At 38.2% G+C, this 26,157-nt stretch overlaps 2 protein-coding genes across 5 annotated transcripts in view; one reads left to right on the top strand and one right to left on the bottom strand.

The window, feature by feature from the left end:
* Positions 1-26,157, bottom strand: part of shakB (shaking B) — a 130,774-nt gene that overhangs the window by 67,873 nt on the left and 36,744 nt on the right. The gene's annotated exons all lie outside the window — the stretch shown is intronic.
* Positions 16,272-17,582, top strand: LOC137586986 (glutamic acid-rich protein-like). Of its 2 annotated transcripts, none has more exons than XM_068303207.1 (2): positions 16,272-16,789; positions 16,865-17,582. In XM_068303207.1, exons 1-2 carry the CDS (start codon positions 16,426-16,428, stop codon positions 17,347-17,349), a joined length of 849 nt encoding a protein of 282 aa, XP_068159308.1. In that variant the 5' UTR covers positions 16,272-16,425; the 3' UTR covers positions 17,350-17,582. The 2 variants fall into 2 exon arrangements, with proteins under 2 accessions (XP_068159308.1, XP_068159307.1); XM_068303206.1 differs by having other exon boundaries at positions 16,279-16,789; positions 16,859-17,582.

A 26,157-nucleotide genomic window follows, 5' to 3' on the forward strand; every position in this document is an offset into this window, starting at 1 on the left:
CAGAGGCAGAATCTGATGTTGGAGATGAGTTGGAGATAAAGATGGAGAGGACCCCCTTTCACGTGCAACTTGCTCAAGTGGCATTAAATTTTCCTCTATTACCACTCTGTTGATCTCTGTATGAAAGAAAATTTATATATTTTTAAGTTAAGGTTCTCTCTCTTTCAAATGAAGTCGACTTTTAGGGGTACCTTTAACCCTTTTTGGGTTAAAGGATGATATAAATTAATGCCAACTAAACTTTCCAAATTTAAATTTTCTCTCTATTCGCCGCTGTCTGCCCAAAAAATAAAACAAGAAAAGAACACGCACACGAAAGGGGCGTGTCATTGAATTGAAAGACTGTTTCTTTTTCGCTTTCTTTTGGTTTTTCTTTCAGCTTAAGTTTAAGTTGCCTTTTTTTTTTTTTTTTTTGGTGACGTTGCACGTTGCACCATGATGGGGAAGAAAGAAATAATGGCTTGCCAGCTCAAGAAAAATTGCCAACGAGAAAGTTTTTAACTACGTGCAATAGTTAGAGACTTGGATGGCACCAAAACTGGTTGCCAGCGGTGAATGGGAGGAATCGGGGAAATGTGAAAGGGTTGCGTGTAATTTGGTGCCAAGCTTGAGGAATGAATTATTTTGGCCCAGTTTTAATGCCTGTTCGAAGTGGAAACGAAGACAAGCCTTCCTGACTCTGACTCTGACTCTTGGACTCCGACTCCAACTTCGACTCTGACTCTGACTCTTTTTGAGGTTTATTTAGTTTTCACTTCCAACCCAAATGCCCGCCTTCTTATTCTCTCTCTTTCTCTTTAAATTTACAGTCTGTGTGTGTGTGTGTGCGTGTGTCTGTGTCTGCGTGCCGTAATTACAGCCGCGCGCAACGGAAATGAGAATTTGGCGAGCTTATTTTGCAAAGGATTGAAAATTAACAAAACAAAAAACCTGGCAAAATACTAAAAACAAAACCAAAACAAAAAAAAGGATTACAATTTGCAATCATTTAAAACTATTTTATTGCAACTTTAAATATTTTATTGTTATTTTAATGACAATACATGAACTAATGAATGTTGAAATGATGAAAAAAGTCAATTCCAAGTGTTGATTAGCGTGTTTGTTTCATTTTATTTTCATTTTAGACTGAAAAGCTTACAAAATTCAAAAGATCTCGCAAGAATTGAAAAGAAAGCAAACAATGCTAATCAATGCTTTGTTTAACGATTTTATTCACTAAGTCGCTGCATAAATATTATATTAATAACTCTTGCTCCAGATGAGATTTCTCGTTTCATTTGCGCGTAAATTATTCTTAGTGCACTTTTGCTAATTTGATTTCATTGGCATTATTATTTGCCAGATTGAACGAAAATCCCCATGATGCTGTCGTCTATTAGCCTCATATTGTGGCACTGTAATGTGTGCCGGATGAGGGCCAAAAAGAGTACGACGAAACTAAATGCCAAAGAAAGCAAACATCAGCGAGCGCACATTAAATTAATTTAAGTGGCTCAACTTGGCGCTCATATAAACAATTGTCAGCGCATTAACGCTAAGTAGAAGACGACAATGAAGACAAACGAAGATGCTTCAATTGCGCTATACAACAATTGCCTGCAATTGTAAGCATTCCCCTCCTCGCACACACACACACACACACACAAAGACCTTCTCGTTCCAACTTTTATGTCCTCTTCGGAGTCGAGGCAATCTCCCACATCTCCCTCCATGCATTAATCCATCGCATGCGATGCCAAGAAAAACAAGCATAAAATCAAATTACAAACTAATATTACTCACAGTGCGTTTACTTTTCCGTATCGTTAGTTTTCACTGTCAATTGACAAAAGGAACAAACTGACGCCGAAGCTGTAGCAGTAAGAATAATAGACACGGAGAGGGAGGCAACTGTGACGGGGATGGGGATGACATAGGAAACTGCAGCAATAGCAGGAAACACAGCAAGACAAAGGCCAGAAAAGCATGAAAAGCAACACACACACACACACACACACACAGGCAAACACACAATACATATAAACATGAAGGCAAAAGGCAACAAACAGCAAAACCTTCAGCAAACCCCAGATCCCAGATCCCAAACACCAAAAACCCCAAACGCAACCAATAGAGGACAAACAATGCCAAAAATTGTAAGACTAACGTAAATTGTGTCGACGTCATCGATACGTTAAATGACGTGGGCAAGAAAAAAACAAAAACCCCCAACAACAAAAACAAACCAAACGAATATTGGCTAACTAAGAGAAAGCACTTTGGCTTAGACTTGGACTTGGTAAAATGAATTCTAACTAATATAATTTATTTCAAGCAATCACTTGATTGACTTCAATTTCAACACTTTCGTTTATCGTATGCAAATTTCTTTTAAATTAAATACTTTCTATTAATCTTACTTATCATATTAACATCTTAAGTTCAGTTTCATCCCAGCTAAATGTAATAAGTTTGCATTATCTCTCTTTGTTCGTTTTTATTCGGTGCCCACTTTGTTAGGGTATTTGCGTTCATTGGCATGCATGTTTGCTTGTCGCCTATATACTTATAGTTTCTATATACATTTAGTATATAATGAAAATTGGGGCCAAAAGCGTCAATACAAAACAAAACAAAACAAAACAAAAAAAAAAAGGAAAAGAAACACAAAAAAAATCACGTATACGTCAGCATGGTCCGTGGCGGCGTTGAGGCTTATCTCATTGTTGTTGGGCAACATAATCGCAAGCGCCATAAAAAAACGCATTGTTTATGCGACGTAATTGGACACCATGAAACAACCCTGCACTGGCCAGCTCCCCTCCCCTCCCCTCCCCTCCCGCCAACATCCTCAGCCGCAACCTTTCATCTAAACTCAGTTCTCGCTTCCTCTTCATCGTGGTCATCGACAAGCATTTTCAATGCCATTAAAAAAGGCCTACAAACAAAATGAAATTATATATATCCATATCTATATATATATATACTATATAGGAATGTAAGGATACATATATATATATAAACACAACAAAAGGAACCCCGCGGCTATGGCTGTGGCAGCGCCAGCTTTTGCCCGCTAATCCTTCGCGTATTTTCAAGCTGACCCCAAACAAAAACATTACAACAACAGTAACAAATAAAAGAGAAAGGAAAAAACAAAAATTTGGCTTATGTAAATGGCTTAAAAATAAGGCAAAAACCAAAATTTACAAAAAACCAAAAAAGCCAGCAAACTTTTTTCTGCCGCAAATTTTGTGCAAACATTTTGGTTTTCCTTTTTTTTGTTTTTAGTTTTTTATGTTCGTATAACTTTTTTTCTTTTTTTTTTTTTTCGGAAGCTCCAAAATTTCAAATTAAAATTCTGCAAACTTTTGCCTCATGTCATGTGTGTGTGTGTGTGTGTGTGTGTGTGTGTGTGCATGTGCATGTCTATAGATGTGTGTGTTTGAGCAAACACTGCGCATAATTTTGGGCAAATCTTTGACAAATATTTTCACATGCTAATTTCACGTGAGAGGCAAACGCGACGACGACGACGACGACGACAATGGCCCAAATACCAAAAAGGAACACATAAAGTTTTTGGCCTGGCCCAAAACCCATACACCTCAAAGTTCCTTGGCTCTTACTTACAATCTCTCTCTCTCTCTCTTTTTATGTGTGTGTGTGTGTGTGTGTGTAAGTTCTCTCGTTCATGGTAAATGGACCAAAGGATTTATTGTTGCATAATCACAAAATTCTTTGGCATAACAAACAAGGCAAGAAAATTGTCAGCATGCCTCAAAAGTTAAGCCTCTCCACTCTAGAACGGCATCTTTACAAATAAACGGTGGAAAGGGCGTGGCAATGCGGGGCGGTTATAGGAGGAGCTGGTTTACGGGTGAATATTATTTGCAACTATTCTAGAGAAACTGTTTAAAGAGTTGTAAACATTTTTGGAATATCATTCTTTGCCTAAGATATCTAGACTAGTTCTCCAACAATTCCCATCATTAGCCACGTTAACTGGTTCAAAATTCTATACTCTATAAATGCAGAAAATCTCCCAACAAAAAATAAAATAAGAATAAGAATGCTGAGATACAAGCCTCCACTTGGAAGCTCAGCCATAGTCTTGCATGTAAATTTCTATCTTTGATGCCAGATAACGTTGCGTATGAGTAATATTTTTTTTTCGAGCATGGGAACTTCATGTAAAGTGAAAACGAAATTGATCTATAAATAAAAATGTGGCCAAATGTAGCTGATCTTTCATTGATATAGGGTAACTTGAGTACGTAAATGTGTATAAAATTATTGTGGTAGTTGTTGTTGTTATTGTTGCTATTGTTTTTAACTGCTTTTATTTGTGTGTTAAATGTATAAGGAATTTCCATGGGATTGCCAATACCATGACAAGGATTCCCAGTTGGTTTTCAACCCAAAAAAAAGAAGGAATGAAAGCAAAAGCAGAAACAAAAGCAACAACACAACTTTACCAAGCTCGCTTTGTGACTCTAGCTCCTCAACTCCCCTCTGCCCCCTCTTTCCTATATCTTCATTTTCTTTTGCTATCATTCATTCGTTCATTCATTCATTCGTTCATTCATGCTGGTTGGCATTCACTTTGACTATTGTTATTATTATCGCCGAGTCCTTGTTATTGCTGTTGTCGTTGTTGTTGTTGTTGTTGTTGCTGCTGTTACTCGACGTAAAACAAGGATCTAGGTCGCTTTTTGAATATATTGTTTGTATCTTAGATTAGTGCGCCAGATATCAGTTTTATATGGCCATATACAATACACATACAATATCATTTGCATACATATACATATGTGTGTGTGTGTGTGTTTGAGAGCGAGAGAGAGAGAGAAAGGATGATGTAGATAGTGTTGCTGTGAAAAATTTAAGCCACATTTGAACAAAAAGTTATCATGCCAAAGGTTAAATTTACAATGCTTTTTTTTTTGTTTTGTTTCTGTTTTGGGAATCGTTTTATAATAAATTTAATTTCAATTTCATGTGAAACGAAAACCAAAAGAATTTCTATTGACGATCATCATTTTCTTTTGAACTTAATAATAAATTTTGTTTCCCAATTGACTACTGAAAGCTCATTATGCCATTGAAATCTCTTAAAGATGGCAAATAAATGTTTGTTTGATTTTAATTTGAACTTGACTTGAAGTTCTACACATTATCCTGGCAACTTCTTCTTCTGCTTTTTGTATTTGTGCTGTCTCTGAGGATTGAGTGCTATTTCAGTTGCGCTTCGCTGCTTTTGCGAAACATGAAAGAGACGACACCGCCCTATTGAGCCTTTTAGGACTAATGAAATTTCAGTTTGTCACCGCTCACACTCCTTTAAATTCGACCTACAATCAGTCCATCAACAGCAGCTGATTGGGTCAGGCAGCGGCAGCGGCGGCGGCGGTGGTTGGAAGGTTCAAAATGATTATTGAAGCAGAAATTTTCTAATTTTTTTTTTTTGTTGCTGGTGAAATTTTTTTTCCAATCTTTTCTTTTTTACTGCAATTGTCAACGTGACTGCAGCGGGGAAAGCGAAAATGCTGACAAGGTCGATAAAAAAATCGGTGGCTAGTATGTGTGTGTGTGTGTGTGTTGTTTTGCAATAATTGCCACTGCGGCAGCAGCAAACGAACAAGCCGAGAGCGAAATGTTAAAGAAACGACAAACAAGAGTTCACTACAATTGACGATGACGTTGGTTTGGTTTGGTTTTTTCTTCTTGTTGTTTCGTTTCCATTTTGTCTCCGATTTTCTTTGCTTTTCTTCTAGTTTCTCTGCTTGTTTCGTTACTGGTTTTTCGTTTTTTTCTTCTTTTGTGGCTTCCTTTGCAACAACACACAGCAACAGCAAGAGCAAGAGGTAACATTGCTCATTTATATTGAAGACTACTATTCCCTGCCGCCTATTGCCCCTTCAATAGCAACGTCTTTTACGTCTGTCTATGCCCCCCCCACCCTGCCCTCACTCTGGTTGAAAACAAGCAGCAACCCCGTTCAACATTCACCGCAATTTGTGTGTCTGCAGTGACCCAGTAACATGAAAACTGCCGCAGTTGCTGCTTGTCTCCTCAGTACCCAACACCCAATACCCATCGCATGGCCCAGCACTTGCTGCCACCCTCACTGTAGCTCCCCACCATTTCTCTTCTCCCCCCCACCCATCTACTCACTGGCGCTCGACTATCAACCCCTTCTTTGGCATTTTGGCGTCTTCCGCACAAATGCCTCCATTTGACCCACTTAAATGGCGTAATTTATGATTTTTTAGTGTGAAACAACATTTTTTCCCTCCGCTCCGCCATTCTTCAAAACCTCTCTCTTTCAATCATTCTCTCTCTCTCTCTCTCTCTCTCATTCCATTCATCTAGTTCTTGGTGCTTCTGGGGGTTCTTTTTTTTAAAGTGTTGCAAAAATCAACTAAAAAAGAATTTCTTCATAGTTGTATAGAAAATGTTTTGAGGTTTAAAATCAATGCAATTAATCAAATTGCAAATTAATTGAATATTTTTAGCAAGATATGGAGCAAAATTTATTTGTCAACCCAATTTATATGTGAGAAAATTTATTTGCTCGTAAATTTCGCTTGGAGTCTACTTGTTTCCATCTTTAGTTTTTTTTTTTTTGTTGAAGTCTTATCCACAATACTTACCACACCCAAAGGCAAAGAAATATGAAATCATAACTATACTTGACTTTTCTCTGGCCATTTCTCATTTCGCTTTTCTTTATACTTTCTCTCTTCATATGAGTGTGTGTTCATATATGTATATGTACGTATATATATATTTTGAATAATCTTCATAGTGGCCGCTGCCCCGTCTGGCACGATTTATGTTTTGTTAATTCTCTTGCCAAAACTCTTGGGCGGAGACAGATAGAGTGAGAAAAAGCGAGAGAGAGGGACAATCCCATAACTCTATGTACAATAATTCACATATGACTTATGTGGCATTTAGTTAGGCAAAGAAGAAGTTCCACTGACCCCCAAAGTCCTTCACATCGTCGTTTTGGTTGTCGCTCTTTTCTTTGGCCTGAAAATCTTATTATGTAAATGGATTTTTGGCTGGCTTTCAAAAACGAAAGCCAACGAAGAAGAAGCGGACGACGACGAAGAAGATGTTGACGACGAAGAAGGGGAAGTTGAAAAGAAATCTATGAGGGTGGCTCACCAATTTCCTTAACTCAAAGTACATAGAATATGCAGTTTTCGTCCTTCTTGGCTGATCGAATAACTCACCTGAAATGATACAAAAAAAAAAAAAAGTTATGGTTTATTCTTCCCCCTTTTTTTCTCCTTTTTTATTCAAAAATTTAATCAAAAATTGTTGAAAAATTTCTTATCAAAAAATTGGACTAAATGCAGAAAAAAAAGAAAACAAAATTCATTGATATTTAATCCCATAAATCGTAAACTCCCGGAAAACCGGAAAGCAACCCAACCCAATCCAACCAGCAGCTGTCACAGCCATTAAATTACCGCAGAGCGAAAACAAATCTGTATAAAAAAAAAGTACATACATATATATCAATTCTGAAGGCAGCCTAGAAAATTAAACGAAGGCAAATCCAAAGCTAAGCAGAGGAAGGAGGAATGGACCGCGCCAGTGAGATTTGTGAAATGAGCGACGGGCAATTTGTAAGCCATAAATTTTCAACTGAATTAATGGCGTTTGAAATCCAAATGGCGTTAGAGACACGGCCCTTCTCGGCCTTCTCCCGCAATCTACCACTTAACCACTATACCATAGTTTACCCCTCGACCATCATCTCCTGCTGGCATTCGCAATCATGAATGCCTTGTCCTGCTGGTGCTGGTGCTGCTGCTGCGGCAGCTCCTGTCTCGCGAATGAAATGAAATCAATTGAATTAATTATTGGCGCTTAATTGATTGAAACGAAGCGAAATCTCTCCCTCTTTGTCCCCTTCTCTGCGCCCACTACCCATGGCTAAAAAGCAGCTCTCCTCTCGCCTTACTATCCCTACGTCCCTTTTCTCATCATCATCATCATCATCGTCGTCATCGACATCGTCGTCGTCGTCGTCATCATCAACACTTTGCCCAAGCATTGTTGTTGCTAAATAGAGCGTATTTTAGCCATTTCATTTTCATAAAATCAATTAGCCGTCGACGTTGTGCCCCATTTTCCAATGCAACACAACACAAAAAGCAACAACAAGAGTAGAAAACAAAACCAAATGAAAAACCAGCACAAAACCAACAAACACAAACAAGAAGAGTGGAGCATACACTTGGCAAAAAAATATGATTACTATTGGCCTTGAATTGCGATTTGCTAAGCTATTTAATATCAGTTGAATCGTATGAGATCATATTTTGAGTGAAAGAAAACGTAAAGGAATTTTATTCCATACACACAATATCCCTGGGCTTCAGTTACATATGTAATCGATATGTTCAATTCTACTTTCTAATTTCTTCGAGTGTATTCACATTTAGGGAACGGCAAGTCAGCCCTCAACCGGTGAGTACACTTGAAAAAACAGTCCGAATATAAAAACAAAACAGACAAGAAGCAAATTATTATTCTGGGTAATCGTTTTTTTTTTTTCAATTGAAAATGGTTTAAAAGCCCTCCAATTAGTAGAACACTTAAATTGACCCTAAAAAGTAGGCAATGATAAAATGTTGATTGCCAAATTTGTGGGTAATTTAATAAAAAGAATGGAATGGATTATAGGCCATGGATGAAAACATATTCATGAATAATTATGAGATACTAATTGCAAAGAGCATTCACACTTTATTGAATCATTCGTTGCTTAAGAGTCACAATCATTCATTCATTTTCATGCACACATCAAGTGATGACTGGATGCTGTACCTTTCTTATCGCACACACACACACACACACACACATACTCTACATATGAGGTGCAGTTTTGTGCACATTTGAAATGAGAGCCAAAATGGCAACGTGGCAAACAAGCGGCACACACACACACATATGCACACCTTCGCGTTACCCTGCCTCTTCACTAGCGATCCACTCAGCCCCCTTACAACCATCAATCAGTCATGCGGTTGGCGCAGTGTTGCATACTTTCCGGCGCCTAAAGAAAAAAAGAGAAAAAAAATGGGCCGCTCCTTGACGTTTGGCAGGCAAACAGAATGTAACAGAGCTGAGTTGAACAGAATCGACTGAGGGGGGAATGCAAGCCAGCCAGCCAGCTGGCGAGCAAGCGAGCGCACGTTGACCTTATTTGCATGTTGCAGCCACGAATCAGTCCAATCCACCTCAAAGCATCTGCACCGGCACCACCACCACCACCACCGCCATCAGCTACCACCTCCGCACCTCCTCCTCCTTCTTCAAGCCTTCATCTATTTGCGGTGGTTGGCCAACAAATTGAAACGAATTCTCGAATCGTATTGGAGTTCGAATTGCAATTGAAATTGGTTGCTACTGCCAAGCGAGGGGGAAGATGAAAGGGGACGATCGAACAGGATTGCATAGTGAGTGAATAGCCAGGCTACGGGTTTTTGGGGCTGCTGCGGGGCGCTTAGGATGTAGGGTATTTTCGTGGCATGCAACGAAGGGATTTGGCGAGGAGGTTGTGAGGTGTTCTCGCTTTTATTGCGGCCAAAGTTTTCTGTGTGTTTCGTTTCTCTGTTTTGTTGATTATTGTTGCTGGCGTTGATTTAATGCAAAAGCAAAAGCAAAAAACAAAAAGCGGAAAAAAAGAAAGCCGACAACGGCAACAACAACAACAACGACTACGTCGACTGCCGCAGAGGCAGCGGCAGTGATGTCGATGCACCATTAAAAACTGGAGAAGAAGTAAAAGCGGAGGCGGCGCTGCTAAGGGGGAAAACAGCAAAAAAAAAAAAAAAGACCAAAAAAAAAGAAAATGTTAAAAGGCGCTTCTAAGTAAATAACTGGGTTTATGGGTCGATTGGGTGCACCAAATCGTGAGCTGAAACGAGAAAAAGTACCAGAAAGATACTAGGGAGTGAGCGTGTGTGAGTGACAGAGATAGCAAACCAAATGGTGGGTAGAGCGGTGTAAAGTGGCGGGGAACTTGACGAACTTTTGCGGGATGCATAAGTGTGGCGGAAGAAACCGTTACAATTGATGGCAACGTTACGAGAAAAAAATACACACACACACACATACAAGCAACAAACCAAAAAATGTAAACCTAAAGGAACAGAGACACTGGGAAAGAGTTAGATGATTGAATAGAGAAAGAGAGTGAGAGAGAAATAGAGAGAGAAGTATCTCCAGCATGCTACGAAGTATCTAAGCCCCAACAGAAGACCAACCAAAAACATTTCTAAATAAATAGACGTGTCCAGAGCTTTGAAATGAAAAAACTTGACCCTTAAAGTATGCAATAGGCTGGGAAAGTATTCTTTGGCGTCTATAAACGATTTTTGGGAGGACTTTTTCTGATCCAAAAGTTTTGTGTGTGTTACAAAAAGCGAATTCTTGGAATGCATATACATACATTGTCTATATTTCAAATGAAAGTTTTCCTTTTTTATTATTATACTATTAATAAGCTTGAAATGTAATTCAATCTGCTAATTATTATTTGTTTCTTGAACCCCTTTCCACCACTATCGGATGAATTCTATTAAATAAAAAAAACAATTACAATTAGATATATAATTAGCTGACATGTTTCGAATTGCGGTTTCTTTTAGTTTTGTAAATTTCCAAATTAATCTCATTACGGGGAACTGCGAGTATGATATCAGTAGAAAAATGAGGCAGGGAAACAAAAGTAAATGAAATGTGAATGTATTGATAATATGTGTGTGTGTGTGTGTGTGTGTGTGTGTATCAAATGGAATTAGTAATTAAATTTGCCTGCAGGGCTAAAATTTGCAGAATATTTTTGTTTTTGTTTTATTGTCTACTTTGTGCGTAATTGGATTTACTGATTTCTCTTGATTTTTGACCAAAAAGTGGTTGCCCAGGCCAATTTTTTGTTTGTTCGTTTGTTTGTTGATGTTTTTTAATGGATTGTAGCATTGTTATAGTGAAAAGCTACCGCAAACATTTCCATTTGGAAAATGCAATAAAAAGTAAAATTCCATTGAATTTCCACCTGGAGAAATGCAAATTATAAGTGAGTTAAAAATCAAGTCTGCATTTCGAAAATGTGCTTCAATCTGCATACTTTTTTTTTTGTTTGAGAACTACTAAAGGGGTCTTGCCCCAAAAAACATTCAGCAATCAATTCGCGCTTCACATTCTTTGCAATAAAATGGATTTTATTTATGAAATTTCATCATTAAATATTTATATTTGTTCATGTGGAATTATTTTGCAATGTCGACTATAATTCAATATAATTAATAATTTTGTAATGTAAATATTAAATATTAAAGAGTTTTACTTTGACTTTGGCGTTGGTCGCTAACCACAAAAAAAAAAACCAAGTTCAAACCGGCTAAAGGCAATGGCAAAAGAGGCAGCAAAAGAAGATTAAGAAGGCATGACCCGCTGCACTAATGTTGCACACTTAAGCACACACACACACACATAATCACACATAGAAAGAGAAAGAGAGAGAGACAGCAAGCGCGAAAAGCATATACAGAGAGAAAGAGAGCGAGGGTGACAAAGGGGTAAAGACAGAGTCTGAGTATTTCTTAACTCAAGCAGCGCCAAATGCAAACAAACAAACAAAGTTAAAGCTCACATGCTGGTGTGTGTGTGTGTGTGTGTGTGTGTGAATGTAAAGCATAAGATAGACAATTACACTTTTGCTACTGCAGAGAATAAGAAGAAGAACAAGCACACACACACACACAAACACACAGACTCACAGAATAAGATAAAACCAGAAAGAGAGACAGAGACAAATAAACGCTAAAAGGTAAATGAACTTTAGCACCCAACGAGGTGCAGTTATGTCTGTCTAGTTGTATATATATATATATATATATATATATATATATGTGTGTCTAAATGTGTGCATGTTATTCGTGTGTGTGTGTGCATCTGCTACTGCTGCCTTTTGGACAGACGTCAAAATTGCATTGCATTTTGCCAAGAGTCACGCTTTAATTTCTTATGCAAAAAAACAAAAAAGAAATTATATTCAACTCGACTTATGTATACTCACTATCAAATCAACGAATTGTTTGATACTCTATCCACTTTAAATTAGGAACGAAACTGTTCCCTTTAGACCAATTATGTTTTTTGATGATTTGATAATTTCAAAGTGATACTAACTTAAATTTGACTGTTTCTCAACATCCGAATATGACAAATATGATTCAAACGCCAATGTTTTAACTTTATATATTCACTTTAGTAATCACCAATAAAGTTTCGTTTTGAAAGTTTAATTTCATTCTCAAATTGAAAAGAAGAGAACATTTTGGTGTAAGGACAATAAAATTGGCATACCACTTTTGGCTTAGTATATTAAAATGCGTTATGACCCTAACAAGGAACTGAGCAGGGTTTTAACTAAGGGTTAACAAACCTTCTAAGCCTTTTGATTTTTCAGTTATAAGTGTCTGTCTCATCGATTGAGTTTTAAGTTTTGTATTCCACTTGAGAATTCAAATTTTTGTTTGAGGGTCTTCAAAAGTGAAATCGATAATAATTGTTAATATGATTCTCTTGAAAAGAAAGAGATTCTACGGATAAGTCTAATCTCGAATTAAGTCCACTTTTGTCTTTCTGCTCTACAAATACATTTTAGCTTAATACATAAAACAAAAATTGAATTATGACCGCAAAAATGTTTTGTGCATTAAAATTGTTTTATGTATAGTGGAAAATATAAAACAATTTGCTTGTTTGTTGGTTTTGCTCTGCCAGTTTTTTTGTGTCCTTATTGTGTTTTATTTGTTGCTGTCTTTTAAATCAATTAATCATACAATTAAAATCAATTTATATTTATTTCTATTTATTACATTGCCAATATTTGTATTAAGCCAACTAACCAATTAAACAATGTAAATTTAATTACGAATGACAGACAGGCAGGTCGAACGACCAGAGGCACACACACAAACACACAGAGAGAAAACGGAAAAACGAAAAACTGTTGCCTACTTTTTTGAGACATGAAAATGAGAATGTTCATTTGTTTGATAGATGAAACAATATACGTTATAAATTGAAATGGAATTGAGTTTCAATAATTTGATTTGTTTTTGTTTTTTTTTTTCTCGGAATATTTAGTTAAATTATACCCAAATGATTTTTGTTTAGCATTTTGGGGTGCTGCACATGCTGCATATGAATTATGGTGTTAATTATGAAGCTTGACACGAGCCACATCTCTAGGTGTGTGTGTGTGTGTGTGCGTATGCATGTGTGTGACTACTGGAAGTTTGAATTAGGCCTGGATTTTATTTTGCCTGTGTTCACAGCTGCATTTGAAGTCATGTTCACACACAAAAGCATAAATTATGCAAAAGTGTAAAGAAGAGAGAAAGACATAGAGAGAGAGAGACTAAGAGAGAAACTCAGTGTGTGTGTTTGTGTGAGGCAAATATTTGCTCTACTCCCACCCATATTCTTGCCTTAGTTTCCTCTCCCTTTCCTCAAAAATTTTCAATATCAGCCTCGAAGCAGACCGCTGGCGTTACCGTTCATTTGCATTTTCTAGTCACGCCCCTTTTTATGCACAGCTTGCACTTGTTTATCATTTATTACTGCTGCAGTTATAAAATCCTGCCATTTCTGCATTTCTACATTATTTGTCTAACTCGGCTGTATATCAGACCTTACTCACTCCCAGTTTTCCTCCCCCTCTCTCTCTCACTCACTCTGTCCCTCTCTCTACTTCTGTCCCTTGCATATTTTATTTTTGGCTGGGACTTTGGTTTCCTTTTCGTATACCATTTTTATTTGCATTTGCTGACAATTTGCAAATGATAAAACTATGCACATGAGAAGAATACACACAAAAATTCAAATAAACAAACACAAAAAAAAAATGACAGAATGCAAATCAAACATTTAATCAAATAAAAAAATTATCACAGAAAACTTGCCGTATAAAAGATCAACAAGAGCTATCAAATGAAATGATATGCATAAGTAAGAAATTGCTTGTTTATTAATACACAGAAACGATACGAATGACATCGACTTCATTTAATACCCTTGAAGAAACCCACAAACAATATATATTCTTGATCAGCGAATCAGAGAAGACGAGTCGATATTCGGAAAATGAATCGCAGGGTATATAAACTTCGTCAATATTTAGCTTCTTTCTCCTTTTTATGAGTGCTCTGTTTGTCAGATTTTGCCTTTGTTGGAATTCGCAGAACTTAGTGGAAAGATTCAATTGCAATTTATTGTGCGGTTTTCTTTAGTCTGTCTAACTTTCAATTGCTATTAGCTATCCCTTTCACAAATAACCGCCCCAAAAAAAAAAAAAAGAAAAAGAAAATAACCAAAGTCAAAACCGCAACACTTAATTTTCTAACAACAAAAGCGGAATATGGGGAGAGAAAGAGGGCGAATTGTCATTGTCTTAGTTTTTATTAAAATGCGTTTTTATTAAAAGCGTCATGCTCGAAAAAGTTGTCAAGGGAAAAAAAAAAAAAAAAAAAAACTACAAACAACATATAAAAGGGTGGAAAAGAAGAAAAAACCAAAAGGGACCTATGCCAATTTGTGTGCAATTTAAAGTGGTGCAAGGGAGCGAGTGGTGGCGAATGGAGTATGGAGAATGGAGTTTGGGGCGGTACATGGCCAGCGGGAATACATAAAAAAGTTGCCAACTATTTAGCTATAGAGTAGAAACTTGGCAGACACAAGACCACAATGGAACAGGACCACGACCACGACCTCCGAGACAGAGAGAGAGAGAGGGTAAGAGAGTCTAGGACCAAAAAAGCCGTAAAGCGTTCAACAGCAGCAGCAGCAGCAACAGCAGAGGCGGCTAGCCATGATGAAGGGATCTAGGGAGGATAGAGACGTTGTAAACTGGTGGTGCGGCGGCATCCTTTTCTGCATTAACGCTGGCCAAAAAATAGCAAATACAACAACAACAAGCAAAAATGTGAAAAATCTCTGCAGTTGAAGTTGAAGTTTTTCGCAGTTTTCTTCTCTCCCACTCGCTCTCTCTCTCTCTCTTTCTCTGTCTCCCTAGCTTTTTTTCTCTTCTTCAATTTTTATGCCATTTGCAATGGGGCAAGGCGAAAAAAAAAGAATTATTTCGCGAACAAAGCAAAATCTTTACCAAAAACCCCCTGCTTCGCCCTCTCGTTACTGCTAACCATGCCCCTCTCCTATACAAATATGTATGCGGCATTGTTGCAACAATAACGGTACATTACAAGTGGCAGGCATCGAGTTAGTTAGTTTGGTATACTGTCCTGTCCTGCTCATCCTCGTTTTTAGTCTTGCTGCGGTCCCGGCAAGTTGGTTAAAAAGTTGTTGATGCACTTGCTCCAGCCAAAACCTTGTTGGTCCACTATATATGTATGTCTGTACGTCTGTGTGAGTGTGTGTGTGTGCCTGCCAGAGGGAATGCCGTTGGCTAGCAAGAGAAGAACTGTGCGGAGAGCAAATGGACAGACGGCGACATTTGTGCTAATGGCTGCCAACGACCTGAGGTCTACACTAAAGGGCCAAAAGCAGTGAACGGAGTATAAATGCATGTGCTTTACCACATGGCAAACATGTTGCATACTTTGCGGTGTCAGCGCAAAAAATTCCCCCAAAAAATAAAGTTACAACCAAATAAAAATAAGCGTAGAAAAAAATTAAAATAAATTGAACAAATTAAACATTGTGCTAACAATGTAACGACGAAAATATTTAATTAATAATAATAACAATGCAATTTTCTGACACAACAAAATGGCGCTAAAAGGGAACATTAATTTTGGCACTCTTCTTTTTTTGCAGTCTTCAAGCCAAATCGTGGACAATTGAGTAGGATTTAATCTGTTTCTCCTTTCAATGGCAGGAGTATCTGATCAGGAGGACCTTCTACAAGGGTCCCTGTTAAATTTGCAAGTAGATGAAATGTCTTTGCGGCGTTCATTTGTGAATGATAGTCAAGTTATTTCTGTTGATAAGACCAAATATACTTAACTGAGATGGCAAGATCTTGGTAATGAAGACCAGAAATCTTTTTCGTTAAATATAACTAAAGAAAAACGTTTTCGATTAATCGAAAGTCATTTTTCGATAGAGTTAAGTCGTAAGCATTCAAACTTAACACTTTTATGGGCCTCTCAAAACTGGAAAACTTAGTAAGCAGTGTGAAATAGTTATGGTAAAAAATGAAATCTAGTTAGCCATGACGTGACAGTTTTTTTAACAAAAATGTTACCTTATCAACTGATGCCGAATAAATATCATTCAACATTTCCAAGTCATAACGAGCACACATATTTACAAAATTTCGAGAATTTAATATAATTTCCCAAGTTTACACATTTAAAGGAACTTGAATATCTTGTAACCCGAGTTAAAATGAATCAACCGCCACCAGGTTTCAACGAGCGTGACTATGGCGATCTTTTAAATGCGTTAGGGTACAGCAGATCGGAGTTTGCTTTGCTTATGAGGCAATTGGGGGACCAGTCAGAGTCGAGTCAAGACTTTTCGATGACCAGCCAACAGCAATCCACTCAGAACAAGGAGGAGGATAATGCCACTGATAATGAGGTCGAGCTGTCCTCAACAAGCCTAGGCCCATCCAACTCAATGGATCTACCTAGCTGCTCTCAACCCCGTAATTATGTGGACTGTGCCTATGGCCGTGGGCCGAAAAATCTTTGTGGCGGCGCCGAAAGTCAAGAATCTTGTAATACGTCGGAAACTTCATTTAGTAAAGGTACATCACAGCAATAGCTAAATTAAGTTTGGTATTACTATAACATGTCAAAATTGTCTTTTCGTAAAGTAACAGCACAGCAGCAACTCACCCAAGCCACCTCTAATATATCGCAAGAGACCTTGGATCAAGGCACATCACAACAGCTGTTAGGACTTGGTGCGAGGTCAACTGGATCAAAGATCCCACTGTCGAAATCTGAAAGAAAGATCCGACTGTCAAAATCTGAAAAAAAGATCCGGCTGTCAAAATCTGAAGGAAAGCTTAAAAAGAAAGAGAAGCTACAGCAGAAGATGATCAAAAAGATGCCTCTAAACCAGATGGGTGTGGATCGTATGCATCGTGTTGACACAACTCAATCATCAGTGTTGGATTATGATACGGACGACGATGACGACGATGACGATGACGATGACGATGACGATGATGATGATGACGATGACGATGACGATGACGATGACGATGACGATGACGATGACGATGACGATGACGATGACGATGACGATGACGATGATGACGATACTGACGATAAGACCAAAAAGTGGGTACCCAAACGATAACTCTATTAGATTACTTCAGTTCAGTTTAACATTCTTTTGGAACAACTTTGGCATATTTTTTTTTTTTCGATTTCTCAAAACATTTGAAATTTTCGGTAAAACATTTTACAAAATTAAACGTTTATAATGATTCGAATTTAAAATTTTTGATTAACAATGTTCAATGTATCACATAAAGCGTGTTATTTTGGTTAAACTAAAAACGATATAAAACATAAAACTCTCCCGCAGAACATCTTGTTGCATTTATAATTTCCGGGGTTTATACACCAGCAAACACACTTTTTTTTTTTTATAAAAGAGAGAGCGCGATGGAGAACGAGTGTGAGTTAAGAGTCAAGAGCGAGCCGTGGGAAGGCGAGAGAAAGAGGAGGGGAGAACGGGGAGCTGAACGGGAATTGCACTAAAAATGTGTCAACACACGACAAAGCAAAAACAAACAACTCAAGTTCTTGTGTTACTTATGTGTCTGTGTATGTATGCACACAAAAGAGAAGAAAAGGCATCTTTCAACTCCACAAAACTTTCCCGTATGGGGTAAGAGGATGATGTGCCCCCCCAGCTCCTACTCCGTTGTCCCAACCCTTCTCATCGTCAGATAAACAATGCAATGCAATGCGCCGCGACAAGGACCAAGACCAGACCAAAACTAGAAGTCGAGTCACGTGCATGCACCATTTGTTTATGCCTTTTACTCCTTTTTCGCATGTTCTTGCACCTAAAAAAAAAAAAAAGAAACTGCAAATAAATCCTTGTTTTTGTTTCTCTTTGTTAAGTTCGTTTTGTTCCGTTTCTTTTCGTGCCTTTGCCTCTTGTTAGTTGGCTTCTACTTTTAGATTTTGTTAGAAGCCTGCAAAATTTCTTCATTTTGGACATTAATTTCTTCTATTATAACAAGGCGAATTTCCCAAAAGGATTAAAAGTAGCTTTGCGTTCTGTTTCTTTCCCTCTCTCTCACTCTCTCTGTCTTACTAGCAAGTTAATTTGGTAATTTGGTTTCAATTGATTTAACTGAGTCATTAGGCAATATCTCTTTTACCTTGAGAACATTGATTATGTTGTCATTTTGTGTAGATGACACAAAATGCGGTATGTTTATCCTCTCGCTCCTGCTGTCAACTTGACAGGATAAGCAATTAACATTTTGTCTCATAATTTGTTTCTCCACAAACTCCATTTGAAGCTTACCTGCAAAGACAAAGAGGAATGATGTGTGTGATGGTGTGAGTATAACATTTTGGGCAAATCAAAGTCAAATACATTTACATGTATGTACATGTATATATATATATAAATAAGAGAGATAGGAAAAGTATACAGATTTAGATTCAAATTCAGTCAAGCAAATATGACAACAAATTAATGCAAAGTCGTCTATCCCATCAAAGGGAAAAGTGTTCGCGTGGAAAGGCAAATACAAAGGAGGAGAATTGAAAGGTTAATTGAAGCAATTTTCAGTCAACTTGAGGCAGAAGTTTACACACACCAAACAAACCATGCGAGTTGCTGTTGTTATTGTTGTTGCTGCTGTTGTTGTTACTGAGGCTCTCAGCTGCAGGATAAGTCCATAAACTTGTAAAATGGCTGCCACACGCATTAAAGCAAACAATGCGAGGGACTCAACTCCAGCTGAGGCACTTCTCTTCTCTTTAGTATCTTCGCCTTGTCTTGTCTTGTCTTGTGTTAAACAATTGCGCGCGTAGTTAATTTCTACAATTTCGCCTCCCTCGTCTACTCCGCTCCGCTCTGTTGCTCTATCAACATTTTCACAATTATCCTTCTCCCTCGCTCGCTCTATCCTCTGTGCCTCTGTGTTTTGTCTGCGGCAGACAATTGAAAAGGCAATGACAATACCACATACATGGCGTATACGTAATGTGCCAAAGTTTATACTAAATTTATGTTAATTACTTGACGCGTAAAATTTGTTACGGCAACGGAGTTAAGATACACATAGACCATGTCTGATAATAAAAATATAAGCTTGAAATAATAGAAAATTTGCCGAAAATCCTATTAAATGCATTTCTATTAAAAGCCCTAATAAGTAGGCTATACTTAATTTTGATTAACTCTAATGTGCCTTTCTTGGACTTTCATTGTGTCGTAAGCCATGTCAATAACCATTAAAAGACAACACACGTCGGCCATTGAAATGGTCACGTGATGTCAGTGGAAAGGAAAACCGTGAAAATCCGACTGTTGCTCTCTCTCTCGTATTCTCAGAATCTGGAGCCAAAACCTGCAGTTTCAGTCTTTGTGATAGAAATATTATTTCCATTTGCTTTTAAAATTTCAGTTCTGAATAAAGTTTGTTTGGGGGAAAAAAACATTATTTTATGTTGACTCAATCATCGATCTAAAGGTAAAAGGAATCCAACTTAAGCCAGTTGTTGTTGTTTTCTTTTTCTTTTTTGTGAATTTTGTTTGTTGGCTTTCTGTGTGTGTGTGTGTGTGTGTGTTTTGTTTGCCAGCTGTCTGCAGTATGGCAGCAGCTTTCGGCTTTCCCATGACCCAGCAATCTACGCTTATGCCACCTTCTTTTGCCTTCAACATGATGTGGCACAAATGGCAATGCGCTTAACGTGTTCCGTGTTCCATGTTCGTGTTGCTGTTGCTTTTGTCGATGTCATGCATTGTAGTATGGCGCTGACACTGCAGCAATCGACGTAGCTAGAATGCGAAGTATGAAGATGGCTGGAGGACAGTGTGCCACAGTCCCACACAGAGAAAGGATGAGTGAGGAAGAGCTAGAGAGAAAAAGCATAGGGAGAAGGGAATGACGATACGATGGTTACGTTGCCCCACGCGCAGACAATTTATAAAAGCCACAACAAATGTCGTCTGAGGCTGCTGTAAAACTTCTTCGTAAATCTTTTTGTACAGACAAGGACGACTACGACTACGAAGACGACGGCGACGGCGGCAACGACAACGATGACGACAAGGAAAACTATGACTAAGGACTTTGATGACGTCGTGACGCGACTGTGAAGGATTTTCTTAGCTCACTCATTCTTTCAGTTGCTTTTGCTGCTGTTGCTGTTGTTGTTGTTGGCTGCATGTTGCCGTCAGCATGTCAGAGCTCTATCACGTACATAAGTGTAAGTGTAGGAAAAGAAGTTTTCATTTTTTTTCACACAAAAGGCGAACTGAAAATGCCCTTGACTAAGGAGCTGACCCCACCTAACAATAGGCAGTGAATAAGAGAATGAAGAATTAAACTAATAGTGAAAACCTTCTGACTCATTTAGATATTAGTAAATGAGTTTTCAAAGCAATCGACACTGAACTGTTGGACTCTCTTGGTTAGTGTATTTTTCATGTTTAACCTCTCTGGCTGTGTTTTGCTAGGTTGTAAACATTTTGCAGCTGTCGTTGCTGTTGCTGCTGCTGCTGGTGCAGCCTTTTTGCTTTCATTAAGTTAATCCAGACATGATCATGCATACATTTACCTGACAAAAACAAAAAGAAGATATAATAAATAAATAAAAGAAAAGAGGGAAATTTTATGTATTCAAGTTTAAACAGAGTGTCGACTCATGGCCTACCCTGTACTCAACACATTGAAAGTCCTTTTGGTAGAAAGCAATGGCATCTTAAATTCAGAGAAGAGAAAGGACACGAATACCTAAATGAGTTATGATTACAGGGTATACCAAGAAAGCTACATTTTCGCAACATGTTTCTTGGTATTTGGTTGTGCCCTTTGGCTGCCTGCGGCTGTCTCCTTCGTCTGGAGCTTAAGCGTTCATAACATTTTCATTTTTAATATACATATATACAAATATATATATAGGTATATAAGTTAGGCACCTTCGTTTTTGGACCCCTTGACAAAGTTTTTTATGTAAATTTCCTGCTGATGTTGCTTCTGTTTTAGGCGGCCTTTTTTGTTGTTTTACTTTTCGCTAACCATCTGTGCACCTGTGTGCCAGCGACAGAGAGAGACAAAGAGAAAGAGAAAGAGAGTGAGAGATAGAGAACCAAAAAGAAGACCATGACCATGATAGAGACCGAGAACAAGCAAAGAGAGACAAGAGTCAAGAACTTTGGTTTGCTTAAAAGCTCAGGGATTTTTTCTTTTCCTCCTCCACCTCCTCCTCTTTTTGAGTTGTTTTTGATTTGTTTTAAATGTTTTCTCTCAGAAAATGATTTTTCATTTCATATTCAATTTATTTGAAATCACAGAAAATCACTCGAATTCAATTCTGGCAACCATCATCGAAGGCAAAATCTAATTTCCCTATCAATTTCCACCTAGCCACCGACACCGAAACCAAAACACAAAACACAAAACTTTTCTTTTCAGAGATTGCCCATTTTAGGACTTAGACGACGACTTTCGATTGCCATCAAATTGAAGTTTGAAAAGTGTAACAAAACTCTTCATCTTCGTTGTTGCCGCCGTTGTCAGTCCCCCCTCACCATCACCTCAATCACAAAAACACAAAACAGAAGGACAGGCTATCCTATCCTATCCAGGCCAGGATGGGTCCGAACCAATGTGAAAGGGACCAAAAGACAAGTTCAAAGTTCATGCTAGAAAAGAACAGGAAGCAACTTTTCTCCAGCATGGTTGGCCATAATCTGGGAAATTAATTGAAACTGAAGCCATGTTGAGGGGCCATCAAATTGAAAATAAATAAATGAAAAAACAACAGCACAAACAATAAGAGTAACAACAACAACAACAACAATCTACACAACTTGCAAGCCGAATGATTGATTAAGTCATGCGGTTGATGGAAGTCAATTGGTGGCTGCAAAACGGGAAAAGGGAAATGAATGGATAGGGGGTAGCTTATAAGGGAATGGGCCAGCCAAAGGAGAGTTTCAGTTTGAGTTTGAGTTTATGCCCAGTCATCAAATGAGATTAGACAAGTCACTGAGCCGAAGACAAAAACACACACACAAACAGAGAGAAAGAGATAGAGAGAGAGAGGAGAGACAATGAGACACCTAGTCAAAAAGGTAGAGAGAAAGAGAGATTAGAGATTCACACTGACAGATGATGAGAGGTTTGTCCATCCAACCAACCATCCATCCATCCATTTATTCGTCGTCTGTCTATCTAACGTTTGCAAAACTTGCACGAAAAGAAGCCAACCGAGCCAAGTTGCCCCTCAAGGTAAGCCAAAGTCTTTGCACCAAACGTTTGGATTCTTGACATGCCATTCAAAAAGATACCCTTTAGTGAGTCACAGAGAAGGTTGACACTGGTTGCAGACAGTTTAAATTAAAAATAACAAGACTTGACCACGACAAAGAAATAGTTAAGTCTATTTTATTCAATAGAGAGCAATTGCCTAGACACCTGAGTCTGGTAGATCGCTTTTAGGCACTTCACAACCCGCAATGTCTTATCGAAAAGCCTTTTTGGGCTTACTTTACTTTTAGTTTCTATCGACGTGTTATCTTAATTTGTAAACATGGCCATTGAGTAACATTATTCTTTAATATCAACAACATTTGCTTGAGAACATGGCGTATGAGTGATATTATAATTAAATTTTAACGCTTCCTGTTCAGAGCGTTGAATGTTACTTTCTTTTCTTGGAGAGGGGAAGACATTTTAGTTGTTCTTGGTCTGATAATTATCTTAAGCGTTTTCCAGGAAACATTAAAAAGTTGTAATGATGCGTGTTGGCGTGTGTTCACACAAGGGGAATGAGAATATATGAGAATTTCCTAAACATTTCACGTTGGGCTACAAATTGTTGTTGGTGCTGCTGTTGTTGTTGCCTGCTCATAAATATAAGGATAATTAAGTATGTTTCACACATAAGCCCACTCTGCTGCCGTTTCACCCCCGTCATTTCTTAAGATAGCCTTATTAACCCGAAAAAATGACACAAATATTAATTTGCCACACACACGCACCATCTTTACCCACACACACGGAGACACACATGACGGTCTCGCCCCTTGTGTTCCGCCAATGTGTTCCGCATAGCCATTCTTCATCAACAAGGAAGAGAAGCCTAAACGTAAACGAGTAAATTGGCAGATTTAAGCAGTAAACAAAGACAAAAAAAAAAAGGAGAAAGAAAGAAAAAACAGTAAAGAGAAAAGGAAAACAACACCTAAGCGTGTGTGTGTGTGTGTGTGGGGCGGGTGTATATGGATGTGTGTGTGTGTGCGAGGCATGAAAATATAAAGAAAAATGTCAACAATCTATTGACAGCTGAGACTCGGTAAATGATTTGAGAGAGGAAGGAGGACTCGGTCGGCTAGGCTCCTTGCTTTCTTGCGGATTCGCTTCGTAGCAGGAGGTCCCAAAACAGGCCACGTAGCAAACAAAGCCATAAGCACCACTGCACACACACACATGACAGTGGGTAAAAGAGGGGATTGTATGTGTGTGTGTTTGTGTGGCTGTGTATTTTGACATCATTTTGTTTGTTGGCGGCCACCAAATTGCAGCCGGAGCAAAGCTCGTAATTTAGATGTCAATAATTTTGCACTGCATACTTTTTTTTTTTTTTTTTGGGGAGGCATAGAGTAAAACAATATTACTGCCTCCCTTACTTGCTCTCTCTCTTTCTCTTCTCCTATATATGTATGTCTGTGTGCGATAATGACAAGAAGAATGTTTTTATAAAATAAATAAAAGACAACGAGCCACCAAAATAAAAAAAAAAAAAAAAAAACACCCAAATGATGCATAAATGATAATAATATATATGAAGCTATGAAAGGGCGAGAAGAGGCGTGTTTCCATGCGCATGTGTGTGTGCGTGTGACTATAATAATACCATCAAATTAAAATTGTAATTCAAGTTTATGTATTTTGTGACTCCTCCTATTTTGATACTCTAACAAAGAGCCTGCATATAATTGCTATGCATTTCAGAACGAATATCACTCATACGACATGTACGACAAGAAATACTTTACGAGAGCGCAAAAGAAGATCGTTGCTAGATTTTAAATGATGTCTTCCCTAAAACTAAACTCGATGAAGAACATTTTGATAGAAATAAAGCAAAGTAAATGCAGAGTATGCGCTAGCATTTGTTGCCCTCAAACTCTCCACATGAGTTACACATACTCCAAACCCACACACAGACTCATACACCCATACACGCCCTGCTTGGGGTGTCCTTAGCTGAATTGTTCTCTTTCCATTTTTTATGTATTATTTGCCATGTATTTATGGCCTAATATATTATATATTTATGTGTCTGTCATTTAATAAATTTTGCTGATAATGTCATAGACATCAGCGTTAAAATGACCCACGGCACCTCACCACATGTGCTTGTCTGTGTGTGTGTATGTGTGTGTCTGTTAGTGTTGGAGTATTTTGGCCCATTTATTACTGTGTTTTGTCAGTGAAACTCATTTAAGTTTTGTTTTTCGGAAAGAGAACAGAGAGAGAGAGAGAGAGAGAGGCAAGTTGCTCTTATGATTTGTTTTTGCACTTGCACAATTTTTAAAGGAAAAGCAAGAGAAAGAGGGAGGGAGAGAGAAGAGTATCCTTTTAAGGGTTTATCCATCATTTGGAATTTGCAGTCATCATTTATCCCTTTTTTCCTTTTGCGACTTCTACATATCATTCCGAATGTGAATTTCTCAGCTGACTCAGCTGTCAATTTCCAAAATCTCGTTTGGTTTTCGCCCATGAATATATGTCTCTTTCCCCTCACAATCTCTGTGGGTTCTCCCTTCTCGACACTGGACTCATTTTGCATATATCACATATTGATGCTCGAAGACCATAAATAAAAACGACAATGACAATGAGCCTACATTACCCAATCTACCTCTACCTCTACCTCTACCTCTACCAGACCGACCTACGCCATCCCCCAGAGCAGAGGAGCCATCACTTGAATCGATTGTTGGCAATGAAGTCAATTACATAAACGACAGAAGAGCAAAAATATATAAAAAAAAAAAAAGAAAGAAAAGAAATGACGGTGGTAGAGAAGATGAGCATGAGCAGCTGCTGGTGGAGCTGAAATGAAACCGGAAACCAGAGCAATTCACTCAACACAACAACAGCAAAAAAAAAAAAAAAAAAAACAAGAAGAAGAAAAAAAAAAAGGGAAATAAGGCAGAGAGAAATACTCAATGCATGCCACGCCCCTCCGCCCACCACTAGGGGTAATATTATTTGATGTGTTTTTCTTTCTTTTTTTTTTTTAACACCCAGAAGCGTCAAAGTGACGTGTTCTTGCTTTTAGCCCGACTTTTCCACTTTCTCTTCTGTCCCGGTCTATCTCAAAGCGTATCAGTGGCCTCTTCCGATTCCTCTTCTTCGTCACTCCTACATTCTCCAACGATTGCTTCCAACACAGTTGCACTCCTTTTGTGAAACATTTAAAAAGCACTTAAGTGGAAATTAAAAAGAAATTATTCACTTTGGCACATTTCACATTTACAGCAACAACAAGGACAAGGAATGTGGTATGTGGCATGATGAACGGTTGGGGGGATTGAATGAAAGGTATGGGACAGGCAGACAAAATTTGGTTTCAGCCGGCTTGGGTTTAAGGGGTTTTGGTCCTAGAAGAAAGGGGGTTTCAGGCATTTATTTTTGCCTTTTTTCCCATCTCTCTTTCCCCCATTCCAATTCTCTCTCATACCATTCCATTCATTCATTGTTTTGTTGCAATTTTTGTGGTTTGCCTCATTATTTGAGCTCTCCACCTTCTGTTGGTGGCTTTTGGGTACCTTCTCCTCCACCATCTTTTTCTGACCATGTTCCAGAAATACTTTTCATAACATCTTTACCCCTTTGCCACCTCCGCCTCCACCTTCGCCTCTGACTATCCTGTGATGTCTGGGTGGTGGCTTTCC

This window comes from Drosophila tropicalis, unplaced genomic scaffold (genome assembly GCF_018151085.1).
Source record: "Drosophila tropicalis isolate 14030-0801.00 unplaced genomic scaffold, ASM1815108v1 contig_158, whole genome shotgun sequence".
Taxonomy (NCBI): domain Eukaryota; kingdom Metazoa; phylum Arthropoda; class Insecta; order Diptera; family Drosophilidae; genus Drosophila; species Drosophila tropicalis.

Coding starts and splice junctions, on each gene's coding strand:
- LOC137586986 (XM_068303206.1), top strand. CDS start 16,426: ATGAATCAACCGCCACCAGGTTTCAACGAGCGTGACTATGGCGATCTT. Junction 16,790..16,858: donor GGAAACTTCATTTAGTAAAG/GTACATCACAGC, acceptor CTTTTCGTAAAG/TAACAGCACAGCAGCAACTC.